Source organism: Molossus molossus, unplaced genomic scaffold (assembly GCF_014108415.1).
Source record: "Molossus molossus isolate mMolMol1 unplaced genomic scaffold, mMolMol1.p scaffold_m16_p_10, whole genome shotgun sequence".
NCBI lineage: Eukaryota > Metazoa > Chordata > Mammalia > Chiroptera > Molossidae > Molossus > Molossus molossus.
The window spans coordinates 6,675,711-6,693,350 of record NW_023425345.1 but is presented as its reverse complement, the minus strand read 5'-3'; the positions used below and the strand labels follow the sequence as shown (position 1 = coordinate 6,693,350).

Genomic DNA, 17,640 nt, shown 5'->3' with positions numbered 1-17,640 from the left:
GGCGTGCTCCTCAATGAGCACCTGTGAAATACCTAACCAAAAATCAAGTAGGAAGGTCTGCCTCTTGTGGTTGTGAAGCTTTAAGAATGGGCGCTGGCAAATAATTTAAGTGCCTGGAACCGTTGCTGGTCTTGGTTAATGGGAAATTAGGGCTGATCAAGCGTGGCAGGACCTCGAGACTAGGCTGAGTCTGGATTGTAGGCAGAAGGAAGCTACCGAAGGTTTTTGTTAGGACTATTTTCAGCAGTCACCTTGGTGGCCCCAACCAGGACAGATGAAAGCGGGGACTAGATCAAAGGAATGAAATATGTGGAAGCTGAGGCAAAATGTTTGGAGTTAGTGTGAAACTAACTTCCACCTGCCCCCTGGCTCAGCAGATCTTGCTGGATGCAGCTAGTCTGCAAGAGCAACTTGGTATTAGTTGAACTCTGAAACCCACTGGCCCTGTCACACCACGTTCATCTGTTTTCAACACTCTGCCTACATTGAAAACTCCCTAAGCAGCACGCTTTATGCTCTGTCTTCCTAGTAACTCTAACAAAGCCCAATACATTCTGCTTGCTTTTTGAGGAGGCACAATTTCGATTAAAATAGTAACTTTAGGAATGTTATTCAAAAGCTGAGCCGGCTTCATCTGTACAATGGTTATCACTTCCACCAATACTGTCAGTTCTGTGTCAGGCTCAGATGAGATCTAAAAAGCTTAGTATATACCTGGCGGGGTTATTACTTCACAGTATCAAGAACAGAACACTATCCCCTTAGTAGAAACAGTGCTCGTAATAAGTTTACATATGCTAAACACCTGCAGCTCGGATTTGTAACTCACGGCTTTGAGTGCCAGCTTGAGACTGTCCCCAGCCCATGCCAAGCCTGAAAACAGTGTCAAACCATTATGATCACCATGCAGTGGGACGTGGCAGACTCTGTGGAGGCAGTCTCCGTGAGCGGCAACCCCACCCCAACCTCTGGACACTGCCCTGCTTCACCTTTCACTAGCGACTTGTGTCTCTAAGGGCAGTAGCTGGGTCTGGCACACGACCAGCAGGCACTCATGCTTGTGGAAACGGACTTCTCACGGGGACTGCTGTGGGACCTCACAGCTGACAACGCTCTCCAGGAAAGGATACTTTCACGGGGCTCCGAGAACAGAAACTGTAGGGCATCCATTCTCCAGTCTAGCAGGGAGGTAGAACTAAAGTCGCTCAAGAACAAATGAAAGAACCCAGAGAACTCCAGACAGAACTTCTGTATGTTACCCCTCCTCTCCCACGGGCTGCTTGGAGAAGAAGGGCTGTCAGTCATAACGCAGGCATGGATGAAGGTAAGAGACTAAAGAGACTTTACTTTATTCCACCTGTCAAACTCCAGAGAGCAAGTATCAGACAAACATTCCTCCAGGCATCAAAGGCCCTCTGAGGCTCGCTGGATTTACCAACTCAGGCTCCACCCCACCGTCTGACTTAGGTTTCTTCCTCTGAAAGATACAAAATGTTAGAGAAATGAGCCAGTCAGAAGTCTCTCAGACCCTCACAGGGCTAACACATCTCCTTTAGTCCCACTGGTGAAGCAAAGGCAGCTTCAAGACGGTGTGACCGACCCGGAGCAGCTCTTCTCCTTCAGCCTCCGGCTGACATCGGGGACTCCCACTGTCCTTCTCTAGAAGCTTCTTCCTCACCCCAGCCTCTGAAAGACCACCTTCCCCCATCCCCTTCAAGTGACCCAATGGCTCCTGGAGCAGCTCCCGGACCAGAGAGAACGCTACTCCAAATCCAGTCAAGTCTCAGGGAACCCTCAAAAAGTTTTACATCAAGGTTCAAGAGCACTGTGGCCATATAGCTTGGTCCCTGGCCAGCCCATCGCTCACTTGAGACTTCAGAAAGAGACATGTACAAACCTTCTTCCTCTTCCTCCTCCTCCTCTTCCTCCTCATCGTCCTCATCGGAGCTGAAGGTGCCATCCGGCAGGCTGTAGACGCGGATGACCTGCTTGTTGGGGTCCTTGAGGATGAGGTACTTGCCCTCCTCCAGCTTCATGCAGATGTCGATGACGCAGCGCAGGATGCCCCAGGCGTTCTCTACACTCAGGTTGATCTGGCTGGCAAACTCATTGGGCTTGAACTGCTGGGTGCCCAGGATGACGTGGCGTGAGGAGTCTTTCACATGGTATCGGGACACATAACTAGTGGGGGTAATGGGGTGTTAGTGGTGGGGGCAGGCTGGCCCAGAGACATCTGGGGACAAATATCGGTCAAATGGGGACAACTGGCCTGATGTTTTTTCCAAGGGAAAGGGAAAAAGGCAAGCCCTCATCTCCCTGCCCGCAGACACCGCCTTCTAGATGATGAGTTCACAACTGGGCAAGAATCTCACCCAAGCTTGAGGTACTCGGATCCGGCCAGCAGAGCACAGCAGGTCCATCGGGCCAACTTGTAGCTGTTGTTCTTCAGCTCGGTGGCAATGACGGCCCCTCGCTGAGAGTCCAGCTTCTGACGCCAGTCCACGCCATTACAGTGCTGCAGAAGGGGAACCCCAGTGACCGGAGAGAAGGGGAGCTCTGGTACCTCCTCCGGCAGAGACGGAACTCCCTACTGGGCTTGACTAGCAAGTGGGAGAGGCCGCAGGAAATCATTTAAGAGGCAAAGACCTGGTCGGCCACTCCCTTGCACAGCCTGCCACATAGCAGGCTCTCAACAAATCGTGGGTCCTCTCTTCAAAAGGGCTGATCTAGACAAGAACACACGCACACAGTTCCAAACAAGCGCCATGTAAGTGGCAGAGGCAAGTGTTCCCTATGCGCGTGCGGTCGGTTTCATGCAGGGAGAGCTGCAGCTAACCAGGCCAAGAATACTGGCCGAGGCTGAAGGTGGAGGCCCGCAGACAGTGAGGAGGTCAGAGTCTGGTGCTGTACATGTACGTACGTACACAGACACAGCAGATCATCTCCAACCACCCCTTTTATAGACGTGGGAACTTAGACTCAGAGGGAAGCTACTAGATGAACATCACATCGCAGACACTCCCAAGTTTTCTTGGTTCACGGCAATCCTAGGCCAAAAGAAATACCAGCGAGTCCCTGTTACCAACTAGTTAGGTCCAAACCACTTGGGAGTAGTATTCTGACAGATGTCTCTGTGTTTCTTTCAAACATTAAAAATATCCTGGCAGTTCCCTTGTGGGCTTACTGTGGCATTTTAAGTATTTCCCCAAATCTGTGCTGCATGACGGAAGCAGTGTTTCGGGCAATAATTGCAGAGATAAACCGAATGAGGTGGGGGAGGAGGACGTGAGGGAGGCCAGTGAGGACAACTGCAGAGTAACAGGCACACTGACTAGGGTCCTAAGCTGGGGCGATATCAGTGAGATCCAGAACTGAGTGAGAAGACAGACTGCACCTCACAGCGAAATCCAAGAGTGCAGAGATGACCGAGGTTCTGACCCTCAGTGAGTAGGAAAAAAACAAGGCTGATGTCAGCCACACCAGAGGTAATGACAGAAATGAAGACATTGGTCCAGCCGGTGTGGCTCAGTGGCTGAGTGTCGACCCATGCACCAAGAGGTCGCTGGTTTGATTCCCGGTCAGGGCACATGCCCAGGTTGTGGGCCAAATCCCCAGTGAGGGGCATGCAGGAGGCGGCCAATGTTCTCTCTCATCAATGTTTCTATCTCTCTCCCCCTCTCCCTTCCTCTCTCTCTCAAATAAATAAATAAATAAAAAAAAAAAAAAAAAAAAGAAGAAATGAGGACATTGGAAAGACAAGGTATTTTAACAGAAAAATAATGGAATGGGGAGTCAGAGTGAATTAGAGTTCAAAGCTGAGGCTTGGGGAAGGCAGAATTCTAAGATGGCCCCAAGGACCCTAGCCCTTGAAGGATCTCCTACCCTAAGTATGGGTGGAACCTGTGACTAGGATAAAATGTCAGTTCCATTATTATGTCAAAAGGGATTTAAAAAAAGCCTTTTTTTCTTTATTGATTTTAGAGAGAGAACATTGGCTGGCTGCCTCCTGCATGCCCCCACTGGGGATTGGGCTCACACCCTGGGCATGTGCCCTGACCAGGAATCGAACCAGTGACCTCTTGGTGCATGGGTTGATGCTCAACCACTGACCCACACCAGCTGGGCCAAAAGGGATTTTAAGATGTAATTAAGGTCCCTTAAGATAGGACACCAGACCTTGCTGGGTGGCTCAGTTGGTTGGAGCATTGTCCTATGCATCAAAAGGTTGCAGGTTCAATTCCTAGTCAGGGCACATGCCTGGGTTGTGGGTTTGATCCTGGATTGGGGTGTGTGCAGGAGGCAGCCAATCGATGTTTCTTTCTCCCTCTCTAAAAATAACAAAATCAATAAAGATATTGTCAAGTGAGGATTATAAAAAAAGATAGGGACCAAGTGGTGTGGCTCAGTGGTTGAACATCAACCCACGCACCAAGAGGTGGACAGATCGATTCCTGGTCAGGGCACGTGCCCAGGTTGTGGACCCGATCCCCAGTGCGGGGCATGGCAGGAGGCGGCCAATCGATGTTCTCTCTCGTCGATGTTTCTATCTCTCTCTCCCTAAAAATCAATAAAGAAAAAAAAATAAAGGGACAAAAGAAAAGATAGGGAGACCATCTGGGTGGGCCTTACCCAACTGTTTGAGTCTCTTAAATCTGGGTGCAGAGATTGGAGACAGAGGAGTGGCCAGTGATACAGAGCAGAGGTCATGAGCTCTGCCTTCATTAGAGCCAAGGGTTAGCTTAATGCGGCTGACTGACAAAGATTCAAAGCACGAGAAGGATTTGAAGTGCTGTTGCTGGCTGAAGATGGAAAGGACCACATGGTAAGGAATGTGGGTGGCCACCAGGAGCTGAGAGCTCCCAGCTGACAGGCGGTAAGAGAACAGGGGACCTCAGTCCCACAACTCAAGGAACTGAATTCTGCCAACCAGAATGAGTTTGGAAGCAGGCTTCCTTCCAGCACCTCTAGATGAGAAGTCAGTTCTGCTGGCACCTTTGATTTCTGCTTTCTGATATTCTGAGCTGAGAACCAAACCACATGATGCTGAACTTCAGGCCTGCCAAAGTACGAGCTAATGGATGTTGTTTTAAGATGCCAAGTTTTTGTTAATTTGTTATGGAGCAAAAGAAAACTGATATAAGGCTCTATAAAGAAATAAGTATGGCAGAAAGAGCCGAGTAGACGACTGACCCTAAAGAAGGGTCCACGAGGGATCAAAAAGGAGGGGAACCAGCAAAGAAAATATGTGAAGGAAGCTGAGAAACGTGTGAGACCCGAGTCATGCACACAGTGACACAGGGAAAAGCCACATGGATACAATGCCAAATGCTATAGGAGGCCATGATGGAAAGTCTAAGAAAAGGCCGCTGGCCCAGAGCTAAGGTCGCAGCCAGCCTTCCAGTGGGGGCTGGAGACCAAGGAACATCTGGGGTGACAATGAGCAGCATTAAGCTAACCCTTGGCTTTAATGAAGACAGAGCTCATGACCTCTGCGCTCCGTATCACTGGCCACTCCTCCAACCCAGGCCTGGCCTTGAAGCTGTCCTTCCCACGGAGAACTCTTTATTCCGGACGGCAGCACCCAGGAGCACTGACACCCAATTCAAATTCAGCTCCGAAAGGATAACAACACAATCCTGGTGACCAGCATGAGTGGAAAGAGGAGGAAAAATGAAGGAAGCATGGTTCACCTGAGGTGTCTCCTGAAGAGCCAAGTAACAGCCAATCTCAGAACCTCCGAGTTCAGTAAGTGAAGGAGTTGGGAGCAATCGGAAGATTGAAGAGAAGGTAGGAGTTACAGTAAGTGAAAGATCTGGTCAAAAAAAGAGCTGCCTGGTTTATAGGAAACCTGCCAACCCAGATCATAGGGAGAGATCAGAATCAGATGCTGACAGAGAGCAGAAGCCAGTGGGAGGTCAGAAAAGGAGAGAGAAAGTCCTGGAAGAAGCTGTTTTCCTCAAACATATATTCTCTTTCTCAATGAGGAATTAAGTGGAGAAAAACTCAGAAGACAAAAATTTCAGTAGCTCTCTACGAAACGCAAGGGGAAAACAAACACTAGCCCGTGACAACATGCCCTGCAGGAAACAGATGTGGAGCCCCATGAGGGTGACAGTGAGCCTCACCCTAGAGTCCCACTCGTTGAGGGTCTTGATGTTGATAAAGGACACTTCCCCATTGGCTCCGGTCATGACACCATCATGCTCACAACGGACAATCAGGTCAATGTCGTCCCCAAGCTTCCACCTTCGATACCTGCAATGAAGAAGGAACTTAATCTGGTCACCCGAGACCCTGAATTTCAGGTATTTCACCCCATACAGGGTCAGGTCTGTGCATACCCCACCAGAAGTGACATACCGGTATGCAACAGAGGCGATTTCATTCTTATCCATGTCGTCCTCCACAAACGGGTTTGGGTTGGGGAAGTTGTATCTTTCTTTCCCCTGCAAAGACGACAACAGTGTTACAAGACAGTGCCAACTTCTCGCCAAACCAATAGGCTTGACCCTGCAACCCTGCTTAGTTACAGCTCAGGCCGGGTCTCTGGAGCCTTGGAGGAAGCTCTGTCGTCCGTCAGTCTATTTACCCCTTCCAAGTGCAAGCACAGCAGATGAATCACAACAGGTGTTAACAGCCAGCGTTTATCAACTGCTTACATGTGTCTCTTGTGTGCTCCATGTATCTCATTTAATTAGCATAGCACACATGTATATGTTTTAGGGTTTCTTGTATTTCCTCCTCCATTATAATGAGGCTTCCAGGGCAGGAACCTGGCACCTGAACCCTGTATTTGCACACCACAACGCATGGTCAAATAACCGGGGAATCCTCACAATGTCCCGTGTGAGAGTATGTTCTAATCTTAGAGAAGAAACGTGCTGACACCACAAAGCTCTGGAGTGGCGGAGCCAGGGTTCCCCGACAGGCAGTGCGACCTCAAAGCCCAAGCTTGAAACTCCTCAGCGACAGGTAGGGACCCCAATGTCTTGCCCAGAGCCCACTACAAGCACGTCCAGATGCCGCCCTTGCTCACCATCCTCAGGCACTGCTGGGAGAAGTTGTGGTTGATGTAGGTTGCTTCCATGGCCAGGTTGCGGGGTGAGTTGAACGAATTACCTTCATCTTGAGGGGGCTCGTTAGCCGTCTCACTCACTGTCAGGAGGTCTGCAAAAGTGGCAGCATGGTCACCCACTCACAAAGCAAAGAATCACTTACAACGTGCAGGGCATCATGAGTAGATGTGGCGATCAAAATGACACAGGCCCTTCGTTCAGAGAAATGCCATCTGTCACTGTGTGTCTCCCAAGGTGGGACGTGGGGGGAAAGGGGAAAGCGCTCTGGATAACTTTAGATATTCTCTAACTTTAAATTCAGTCACGGTGTAAAAAGCTACCCCTTTCTAATCTTTCTGGATTCCTCAAGAAAATGTTTGATTTCATTAGTTTTCAAACAAAGACAAGGCCTGAGGCACAGAGCACAACTATGCTGTTTTGTTGCACTGCTATTACTGTCGAGTGACCTGGCTTTCAGTCATGGCACGTTCGTATATACGTACGAATGGTATGAAACATAGCCACACATGTTTTTCCTTTATAAATGCACTGAAGTAAAAATCACCTATCAATTAAAAAAACATCAATGCTAAAGATGGTATGGAGAGATGGCAGAAGTCATGAGAGTACTATTCAAATGAGCAACATGTGGAAGCAGTTTTGGGGTGCTGTGAGGACTCAGAAAGCTGATGCCCCAAGAAGGGACTGTAGTGACAGCTCCTTCTCCATGTCTTTGCGGAGGCTGGGAGGGTCTGACATGGCTGTCGATGCCTGTGGGGAGACAGACATCTGCTACCCGTTCTCCATTACCAAGGAACTGCTCCGAACCAATGAAAACACTCAGTGCCCTTATGTTGTTCCCAGACAGGCTTCTCACCGAAGTCAGAGTTATCCCTCTTGTCGAAGAAGAGCTTGGACCCGACTCTCTGGACGACGATGTCCCAGGAATATACAGAACGGGTGCAGCTCATCAGTGTGGCCAGAATGGCGTCGGTGGCAAACACATTGCCCTGGGTTTTTGCCAGCTGCAGAGGATAGAGAAGAGAAGTGAGGACCCTTAGGTCTGACTGCCCATTCACACCGAGGGAACAGGACCCCTCAGTAAGGCGCCTTCACAGCTACACCCACACATAACACATGTGCGTGCACCTCTAGCTGTCTGAATGAGGCTGCAGCAGCCGGCTGGTGAGCTCAGCTGGCAGTCAGCAGCCTGGGTCACGTGGGCCGGCAGCTCACTGAGCACTTGCCATGTTCCAGGAAAGCACTTGACAATGCTTTCTGTCATCCTCAACCCAATGGCATATGGTAAGTGCATTTACCCCATTTTACAGATAAGAAAATGAAGGCCCCAGCGAGGTGAAGCACATGTAGAGCCAGGTCTTGAGTCCAACTTTACTTGACATCAGCACCCATGGTCAGCCAGCAGAGTGCCTTTATTTCCATCTCCTCCTAAGTCTGATCCAGAGGATTCTTATCTAGGGGGCTTTGCAAGGCCCAACCCCCGGGGTCCTGTTCTTTCCGGGCCTCGGCTATAGAAACTGGTGGTTCTTAGTGGGCGGTTGAGTGGGAGAGGGGTGCGCACCTTTCGGATGACAGGGTCGTCTGTGGTGGTGACAGTGTGGAAGATGCGCTTTATGCTCCGCAGGGGCTTCTCGCTCCTCGTGGTGATGCGGTCAAAGGCTTTGTCATAGTATTCCAGGGCCCCACAACACTCGCTGTGGGAAGAGGAGACAAGACATGTAAAGTAAGATCACCTACTTTTTATGTTGTCTTTTTAGACTTTTGGAGTGTTATCCAGAAGTCTAATACATAAGAGAGGTGAAAACAGTATTCGGTAGAACAGGAGATGAACTCTGTGCTCACTCAGGTCCCTGGTCCCTTAACTCCCAATGTGACTCCACAGAAGAATGTGAACACAACCGACTCAGCTCAACCTCCCCATTTAAAGACCCGTGATGAGGAGGGACAGGCATCCAGGCCTGTTGACTTCTGATCTGGGTCTAGCTGCCCATTAAGTTATTCCCATTCCTTGCCCTGTGAAGTGAGGTGCTCTCTAAAATGTCAGGAAAAGTCCAGCCGGTGTGGCTCAGTGGGTTAAGCACTGCCCATGCACCAAGAGGTCGCTGGTTTGATTCCCAGTCAGAATACATGCAGGTTGCAGACTCGACCCCCAGTATGAGGTGTGCAGGAGGCGGCCAATAGATGTTTCTCGCTTGTCAATGTTTCTCTCTCTCTCCCCCTCCCTTCCTCTCTATCTAAAAAAATCAATAAAACCATATAAAAAATATGCCAGGAAAAGAACCCGTTCTCTTTCTGCCTCAAGAGCCATACAATGTAATTTTATTTCTCTTTTGCTCAGGATTCCAGGAAGCTGAAAGAAATCTTGAATTAAACATCAGCAAATTTCTTTCTGCTTTTGCTTTGTTCCCGTTCTCCTTCTCCCAGAAAGTGCTATATAACTTATTTTTTCTTTTGCTTGCAATGCCAGGAACTTCGAAGAGATCTGAAGTTTAATTATCAGCACTTCTTTCTGCTTGCCCTCACCCCGCACTGATTGTTTTTGGGAAAGTGGCTTAAATCCTTTTTGGAAATATCAGGGCTTAGGAAAATATGCACTACCAACTGGCCCACCCACACGACAGCACGGTGGAAGGTAGGTAAAGGTGCCGCTTACATGTCCTGTGGCTCCGAGACTTCCAAGTAGCGCATCTTCATTAACTGAGGAAAATCCATTTCTTCTTTCACCTCCCAGTCACTACGGACTTCAACTGAAGAGTCTCGGGGTTTCTGAAGTGGAAAACCATTGTGGGGAAAGATTACAGACAGTGCAAAACATCAGCAAGAGGCAGGTTAAGAGTATGAAGGCTTTTATCCAATAAAGGTGCCCGGACATTCACTACATGTTGGCTGTTTTTAACACAGAATCCCGACTCTCAGGAGCTTTCAACCTAGAAGAGAAGCGAGGGAGCAGGAGCTCAAAAACAAATGGGAATGCCACCCCAGTTAAGGATGTCCCCGGAAACACCAGCTCTTTATATTTAGATTGCGCTCAGGGTATTAGCTATCTAACCCTGACACAGCAAGCATCAGATCCAGAAAACCTAACTTCTACAATTGCAACTTCACTCGTGCTTGCATTTACCTTCTGTTCTCACCATGTCCACACAAACACCTGTACAGGAATGTGGACGGCAACATTATTCACAATAGCAAAAAGTCAAAACCACCCAAAATATCCATCAGCTGCTGAACGAATAAACAAAACGTGGTCTATCCATACAGTGGAATTTGGCAACAAAAAAATGAAGAACTGATATGTTCTACAACATGGGGAAACCGTAAAGATCACATACTGCATGACTCCATTTATATGAGTAAATGGACAGACTGCTAAAGGATACAGGGTTTCTTTTTAGAGTGATACAAATGTTCTGACACTGCCTCTAGTTATGATTGTTCAATTCTGTGAATACACTAAAAGCCATTGAATTATACATTTAAATTATACATTAAATTATACTTAAAAGAGTAAATTGTGTAGTATGTGAATTATATCTCAAAGCGGTTATAAAACCAAACAAAACCAAATGCCTAGTAAGAATTCTGGTTCGAATACACTACCTGTGATTTCTGGTCCCATTTCTGCCTCACTCCAAATTGTTTCTGAAATTTTTTCTGCAGTCGTATGCGTTCTCTGGAAAGACAGGAAAATTGTGCTTTCAGTGCAGATTTTTAAGAAAAACAAAGACTTAATAAAAAAAGGAACAGAAGAGGCATACTGTCCTCACATTTTACTCCATCTGTAGACTGGCCAGTGGCAGACCCAACCTGGGCCAGGCCGCTGCACAAAGCAGCTCCATGGGGCTTAGTGCAAATGAGGCCCCCTGGAGTAGTAATCCAGCAGAACTAAGCCTTTTACTTGCCTTTATCTATGTATGTATGTCTATTGCAAGTAGTTTCTCGCTTATCCTATCTGCCTTGACTGCAAGTGGTCCTTAGAGAGCGATGTCAGAGTTGAGTGTGGCTTGCACTGCTTTAGACAGGTGTTTTTGTGTTTTGCAATAGTGGGGAAGACATCCTTTCTCCTGCTTTGGCCTAGTGATTTCAGAATGTGTTGGTCCTGGAAGAATATCTTGTTCTGGCAGGACGGGAACCTCACCTCTCTTTCTGTTTGGCGCTCTTAGGCAGGGTCTGCAGATTGAACTGCAACATGTTGCGTCGATCTTTGTCTCTGCGGAGGTTCCGCTGGGAATCAGGAAAAAACATCCATGTTAAAATCTTGCAGATTTGCCTTACAGTAGGCAGTATTTAATGGGAAGTCATTAGCCTAAGTTCAGAATGCAAAATCCAAGTGGCACAATTTGTTTCATTATTTTTAAGTGTTTTATTGATTTTAGAAAGAGGAAGGAAGAGAGAAACATGGATTGCTTGCCTCTCATACTCCCAAACTGGTGACCAAACCTGAAACCTAGGAATGTGCCCTGACTGGGAATCGAACCCACAACCTTTTGGTGTACGGAACGACGGTCCAACCAACCAAGCCACACCAGCCAGGACCAAGTTGCACATTTTGCTCTGCTTTTACTCTACATAATCAACAACCTGGGTGTTCAGTTGAGTAAGCAGTTGGAGTTAGCTTAGACTTCCATTTCTTCACACACATATTTTACTGCAGCAGTTTTACTGGTTCTTATTACAGTTGCTGAGTTTGCCTCTTTATGTAATAAGATGTGGTCCAACTGGATCATCTGCTTAATAAAGCTGTCAATTTAGCAATTAAGTCAGGCAATAGGCGCAGAGGCACCCTTTTATCTGGCACAAACATCATTCTTAGCACAGGAGTACGATGGTCTACCTACTGGTCAACAGACATCTAAACTATTTAATGCATCCCTGGATGTAGTCAAGTCTACTTTAGTATAGTTCATCACTGCTCCTTGGGGTTCACTGGAAGACCTATAACATGTTTTCCTCTCATCAGTATTCACAGGGTTACATTTTTCGCAGCAGATGACAGCCCTAAGATGGCCAGACTTGAGATGGCCAGACTGCTGATTCTTAACCTACCTGTGCAAATCGCATCCGATTCCGCTGGTAGGCGGTCTTCTGTGTGCGTGCTGTATCCACCAGTTGGAAACTAGTTTCATCCTCCTCGTGGAAATAAGCATACTGACTTCCACCACCAAACTGAGAGGAGTACTTATCTGGAGGCAAAGGTGACAGTGTGTAACAACCACTGTCTACAGACTTATCAAATACACACTAGCGTAAAGCCTTGCAATTCAAGTGTGGTCTTGGGACCCTTAGCATTAGCTGGGAGCATCTTAGACACACAGACTCACAGCCTCATTCCAGACCCACTAACTCAGAACCAGCATTTAAAAAAGATACCCAGGTGATTCATATGCACATTCAAGTTCGAAAAGCTCTGGTCTAAATAACTGTTTTTTAAAAATGGGTTTTTATTGATATTTTTAGAGAGGAAAAGATAGATAGGAACATTGATAGGCTGCCTCCTGCACACCCCCTAGGAATTGAACCCAGACCTCTCAGTCCGCAGGACAATGCTCAATACACTAAGCCACACTGGCCGGGCTGGTCTAAAGAACTTTTTAAGCCCTGGCCTATTTTGCTCAGTGGTTAGAGCGTCTACCCAAGGACCAGAGTCCTGGGTTCGGTTCTTGCTGAGGGCATGTACCCTGGTTGCAGTTTATCGCTGGCCCTGGTTGGGGTCATGTGGGTGGCAGCTAGTAAATGTGTCTCTCTCACATTGATGTTTCTCTCTCTCTCTCTCTCCACCCCTCTCTTCCTCCTGCTCTATCTGAAGATAATGCAAAAAATGTCCTCGGGTAAGGATAAAAAAACCAACTTTTTAAGCCAAGACAAGATCTGAGGAACTCAACATAAGCCTGTTCCACTATCTGTCTTATTCTGCAAGAACGAGTTAAAATTTATTTTTGCAGGAGAGGCAAATATGGGGTTTAAGTACCGTCAATGTCATCCTCTGGTACCCAAGGCAGACATATCTAATGGGTTATGATTTACTTTCTTGTTGACCTCAGACTCAGATAATCTTAACTTACTATTCCAGATAGCCACTTCCAACTATCTCTGAGAAAAAAACAATTTACTGTATTGGGATCTTAAAACCAGAAATTTAAAACTAGGATCCAATGCTTGGCTTCACAGGTTCAGTAAGCCTCAAGCAATGAAATGCAAAATGGGAATATGTTCAACAGATTTATAAAAGGGTTCATGGCTTCTCAGAACTGGGGAGAAAATACCCCACTATAAAAGGTCAAACTTCTTTAATAAATAGTCTAATTTTGGGGGCTACTTCCCCAAAATGCAGTAGTGTCCACAGTTTATAATATGCTCCTAAAAACTATGAATTATTATCAGCATTTTTTTCTCCATCCTAGAACACTTTCAGGTGGAGGTTACCAAAAAAGTAACATTTCCCCAATCCCCTGATTAGGCAGCCCATCAGAGAATACTTACTTGTGTACCTCTTATCTTGGTATGTGGTACCTGTCCAGTCTGCAACCTAGTAAGAGCAACAAGGGAAGACAGAGCACACAGGTCAAGTAGGCAATTTTCTATTGACCCAGAAATCCCCCAAAGTGAGGACACAGTGTGGGAAGGTAGCAGAAGGACTGGCTCACAATGCCTTTGTAAGTATCCAGCTCTCCTATGACTACTGGAAGTATCCAGAGGTTATAACCTTTCTCAGCTGGTGTCCCTATAAGGAACACAGGAGTAATGCTTTTGAGAGAATAAAATGGAAATGAACTCAGAGAGAGCAGCAGCCCCAGATTTAAAGATTCAGACTCCCGCTGACAGGCAGGTACCTTTCCTAGCCGATCTCCTTTGCTGAATGGCTGGTAGGGCATATCCCGAAACTGCTCGGGGACAGCGCAGGGACCCCAGCCTGAGGGGTTGTCCTGGATCACGGGTGTCATGAACTTTGCCATCTTCTAAAACCTTAAATATACAAATAATGCAAGTAGCCGCATGAAGAAAGGCTTTAAGGTTGAAAAAAAAAAGCAGCCTATTTGAGGTGAGCCAAGATATAAATGATTAAAAAAAGCAGCACATGAAAGGGAACTCTCAACTCTTAGCTACTTCTTTGTTTTCTTGTAAATAATATTGTGAATACTTGTAACTAAGAAGACTGCTAACAGACTGGAAGGTATGGCTCAGTGGTTGAGCATCGACTCATGTACCAAGAGGTTGCTGGTTCAATTCCCAGTCAGGGCACATGCCCAGGTTGTGGGCCAAATCCCCAGTGGGGGGCATGCAGGAGGCAGCCAATCGATGTTCTTTCTCATTAATGTTTAGATGTCTCTTTCCCTCTCCCTTCCTTTCTCTCTAAAGTCAATTAAGTGGGGGGAAGAAGACTGCTAACAAAACGAATTTACCGTATTCCGTTGATATTTTTCCCCACTGTAACATCTTTTTTTAATTTACTTTTATTTTTTTTATTCTCACCTGAGGACATTTTTCCATTTTCAGACAGAGCGGGAGGGAGGGAGGGAGGGAAGGAGGGAGAGAGAGAGAGATACATCAACGTGAAAGGGACACATCGAGTGGCTGCCACCCATACAACCCAACCAGGGCCAGGGACAAACTGCAATCGAGGAACATGCCCTTAGCAGGAACCGAACCCGGGTCTCTCTGGACCACAGGTCGGCGCTCTAACTGCTGAGCCAAACCGGGCCAGGGCCATTGTAACATCTTTGAAATGAGTTTGCACTTCATGCTTGGTGGGGTGTCATATCTTAATTGGCAGTTTTTCTTTTTTAGTGTTATATAAAATAATGATGCTACATAAAATAATAGTGCTTCTCAAACTTGGTGATGTCTCATAGATTTGATAAATGTGTTAACTTTTTCCTTTTTCTTTTCTTAAAAATATGTTTTTGTTGCCCTGGCAGTTTTGGCTCAGCGGTTAGAATGTCGGCCCCCGGACTGGAGAGACCCGAGTATGGTTCCCGCTAAGGGCATGTACCTCGGTTGCAGTTTGTTCCGGGCCCCGGCTAGGGTAGTGTGGGTGGCAGCCACTCGATGTGTCCCTCTCATATCGATGTTTCTCTCTCTCTCTCTCCCTCCCTCCCGCTCTATCTGAAGATAAATGCAAAAAATGTCCTCAGGTGAGGATACAAAACAAACAAAATATGTTTTTGTTGATTTTTAGATAGAGAGGAAAAGAGAAGAGAGGGATAGAAACATCGATGAGTAACATTACTTGGCTGCCTCCTGGACATTCCCTCCTGGGGATTGAGCCTGCAACCCGGGCATATGCCCTGACCGGGAATTGAACCAGGACCTCTTGGTGCATTGGACGACGCTCAATCCACTGAGCCACACCGGCTGGGCTAGTAACTTTTCCTCCCAAGTATAATAACCAAGTTCAGGTTCTCAGAAACACCATCACCAAGGCATAAAATATTTAGCTTCCCTAAACCTATTTCTTCATGTATAAAATAACTAACTTCTTTGTTTTACTAGCTAACACACACAGAAGTGCTTTCATTGTAAAATGCTACACAACTACTATTCAGACTTGCAAAAACACATTTACAGAGTGCTGAGAAAAAGTATGTCCTGAGTCAACTTTCTTTTCTTGTTCTTCAATACTCTGCCATCAATGCAAATCCTTATGCAGAGTAGGTGGACACAGAACCCAGCAAAAGCCCTACAGAGGGCTGAGGAGGTCACCTGAAACCATCAGTCATAAAAGTGGCCATACATCAAATATTCATAAGTATTTGAGTACCAGGCATTCTTCTTAGTGTTTACCATGCATATTTATCAAATCCCCAACAGTCTGAGGTAGAGGCCATAGTATTGGCCCCACTTTTCAGATAAGAAAATTGAGGCACAGAGAAGTTAAGAAATTTGCCCAAAGTCACAATGCTGGTTGATGAAAAATTTGAACCCTGGCAGTCCAGCTTGAGTCCATACTCTGCCTAATGCTATAGCTCCTCTCAGGAGAGTCAAAACCAGGGCTTCCCAACAAACGTTTGACAGATGCCGGACAGGTCCTATCAAAACCCCATGCACCTGTCCATTACATCCTCTGCAAATGCTGCGATAGTGAGTTCCCAGAGGAAAACTCATTATACACAAATATTTCCAGAGGCTGGAGAGCAACAGAAGAACACAGGATACCAAACTTAGTAATACTCCTCACTGTCCCACGATGGGGAGACTAAGGCTTCTCTATGGAGGTGACAGCAAGAGGGAACTGGTGTGACAGCAATAGGAGCTGGGGGCCGGCTACGGAATTAACCTGCGAGCTCCATCTGCCAACTCTGAACTTAAGTTATGCTACAAAAAAAAGAGGACCGAGGGAAGGGGTGGCTGTTGCAGAACAGTTCACGTTAAATAATTACTGAGCTCCTACTAAGTGTCGGGCACCACGCTAGATACATTAACACCACTAACTCCCCAACACCCCCCTTAGAGATAAAAACGTGCAACTCAGCCAAATCAAGAGGTTGATCTACCCACCATTTCCAAATAGACCTGAATTCCAGGGCTGTCTGCTGTTAAGTCCAGCACTCTTCCCATTATATTCTAGCTGGACAGCAGCCTGAAAAGATCTGGGGTTTCAGACCGTACTTAATATTAATAGCACGACAAGATGTCTCAAGACACACTTTTAAAGATCGACTTGTTTTGTCAGCTCAAGAAGGAAACACACCCAAGGCCCGACAGACATTCTTCCTGGAGCTGCAAGTCCGGGTTTCCATACACTTAAAATAAGTGAGCAGAATGGAACCGGCAGGAGAAACGAAGCCCTTCAGTTAGAACAGTGTGACAGCTGTTCTGGCTACAGGGGCAGGATGGGGAGGCACCAACAGGGCAGTCAGCCGGGGCCTTGTTGCAGGCAGGCCGAACACCACTCAGCTTGGCACTCCTTGGACCTCATAGAAACTCAAACTTTGGCCACTTAAAAAAGACCCTGAAACCCAGCGGGGTTAGGTGACATTATCAAATTTGCTCAATCTTTGGCCGCTAAGCGGAGTCTAGGGCAGAGACCTCACCCACAAGGCCGTGCCACGCACCCCGCAGTGCGCTAGACCTGGGGCCGGAAGGCAGATTCCTGGCACTTCCCACGAAGGGACACCGGCAGCAGGAGGGGACGTCCGGGGGTCTCTTCCGGGAGGCCTCTGGAGGCCGGGCCCCGACCAAGCCGACTCCAGAGGTCCCCCAAACCCTACGGAACACGCCGCTCACCTGCAAGGGCCTCAGCCGGCCCAGATGGCAAAAGATAGTCCGCGCCAGAGACCTCGCTATCGGAGGCACTCCGAAGAACGAGGAAAGGAGAAAAGGTGCGCGCGCAGCGACCGGCGCCGTAAACCCGACCGGTGTTGCCGTAAACTGCGCTCTCGCGTCCTCCGGTCGTAAAGCGAAGGCACACCGGAAATTTGTCACTGCTCTTCGCGAGGTGTCTTCAGTAGCCTTCTAGGCGCCTAGCTGCAAGAAGGGTGTTCACAGTTCCGTCATGGAGCGCTCGGCGACGCTCCGAGAGGGCGTTCGGGTTTTCTGAAACGTGGCGGCCGTGCACCAAAACTGG

At 47.4% G+C, this 17,640-nt stretch overlaps 1 protein-coding gene across 3 annotated transcripts; it reads right to left on the bottom strand.

The window, feature by feature from the left end:
- Positions 1-1,319: 1,319 nt before the first annotated feature.
- EIF3D (eukaryotic translation initiation factor 3 subunit D) lies at positions 1,320-17,417 on the bottom strand. 3 transcript variants are annotated; one of them, XM_036251395.1, is made up of 15 exons: positions 17,301-17,417; positions 13,721-14,039; positions 13,557-13,602; positions 12,123-12,259; positions 11,215-11,300; positions 10,677-10,749; positions 9,730-9,842; positions 8,638-8,770; positions 7,933-8,080; positions 7,037-7,167; positions 6,361-6,446; positions 6,126-6,255; positions 2,373-2,515; positions 1,898-2,181; positions 1,320-1,477 (listed from the first exon to the last, which is right to left on the bottom strand). In XM_036251395.1, exons 2-15 carry the CDS (start codon positions 14,027-14,029, stop codon positions 1,464-1,466), a joined length of 1,833 nt encoding a protein of 610 aa, XP_036107288.1. In that variant the 5' UTR covers positions 14,030-14,039; positions 17,301-17,417; the 3' UTR covers positions 1,320-1,463. The 3 variants fall into 3 exon arrangements, with proteins under 3 accessions (XP_036107288.1, XP_036107289.1, XP_036107290.1); XM_036251396.1 differs by having other exon boundaries at positions 13,907-14,039; XM_036251397.1 differs by lacking the exon at positions 17,301-17,417 and having other exon boundaries at positions 13,557-13,797; positions 13,907-14,021.
- Between the last annotated feature and the right edge of the window lie 223 nt (positions 17,418-17,640).

Excerpts from the sequence above, each read along its gene's own strand:
- EIF3D (XM_036251395.1), bottom strand. The coding sequence starts at position 14,029 with ATGGCAAAGTTCATGACACCCGTGATCCAGGACAACCCCTCAGGCTGG. Across the intron at positions 7,168-7,932 it reads GAGGGATAACTCTGACTTCG|ACCTCCTGACAGTGAGTGAG; the intron begins GTGAGAAGCCTG and ends CCACTTTTGCAG. Across the intron at positions 6,447-7,036 it reads CCCAGCAGTGCCTGAGGATG|GGGAAAGAAAGATACAACTT; the intron begins GTGAGCAAGGGC and ends TCGTCTTTGCAG.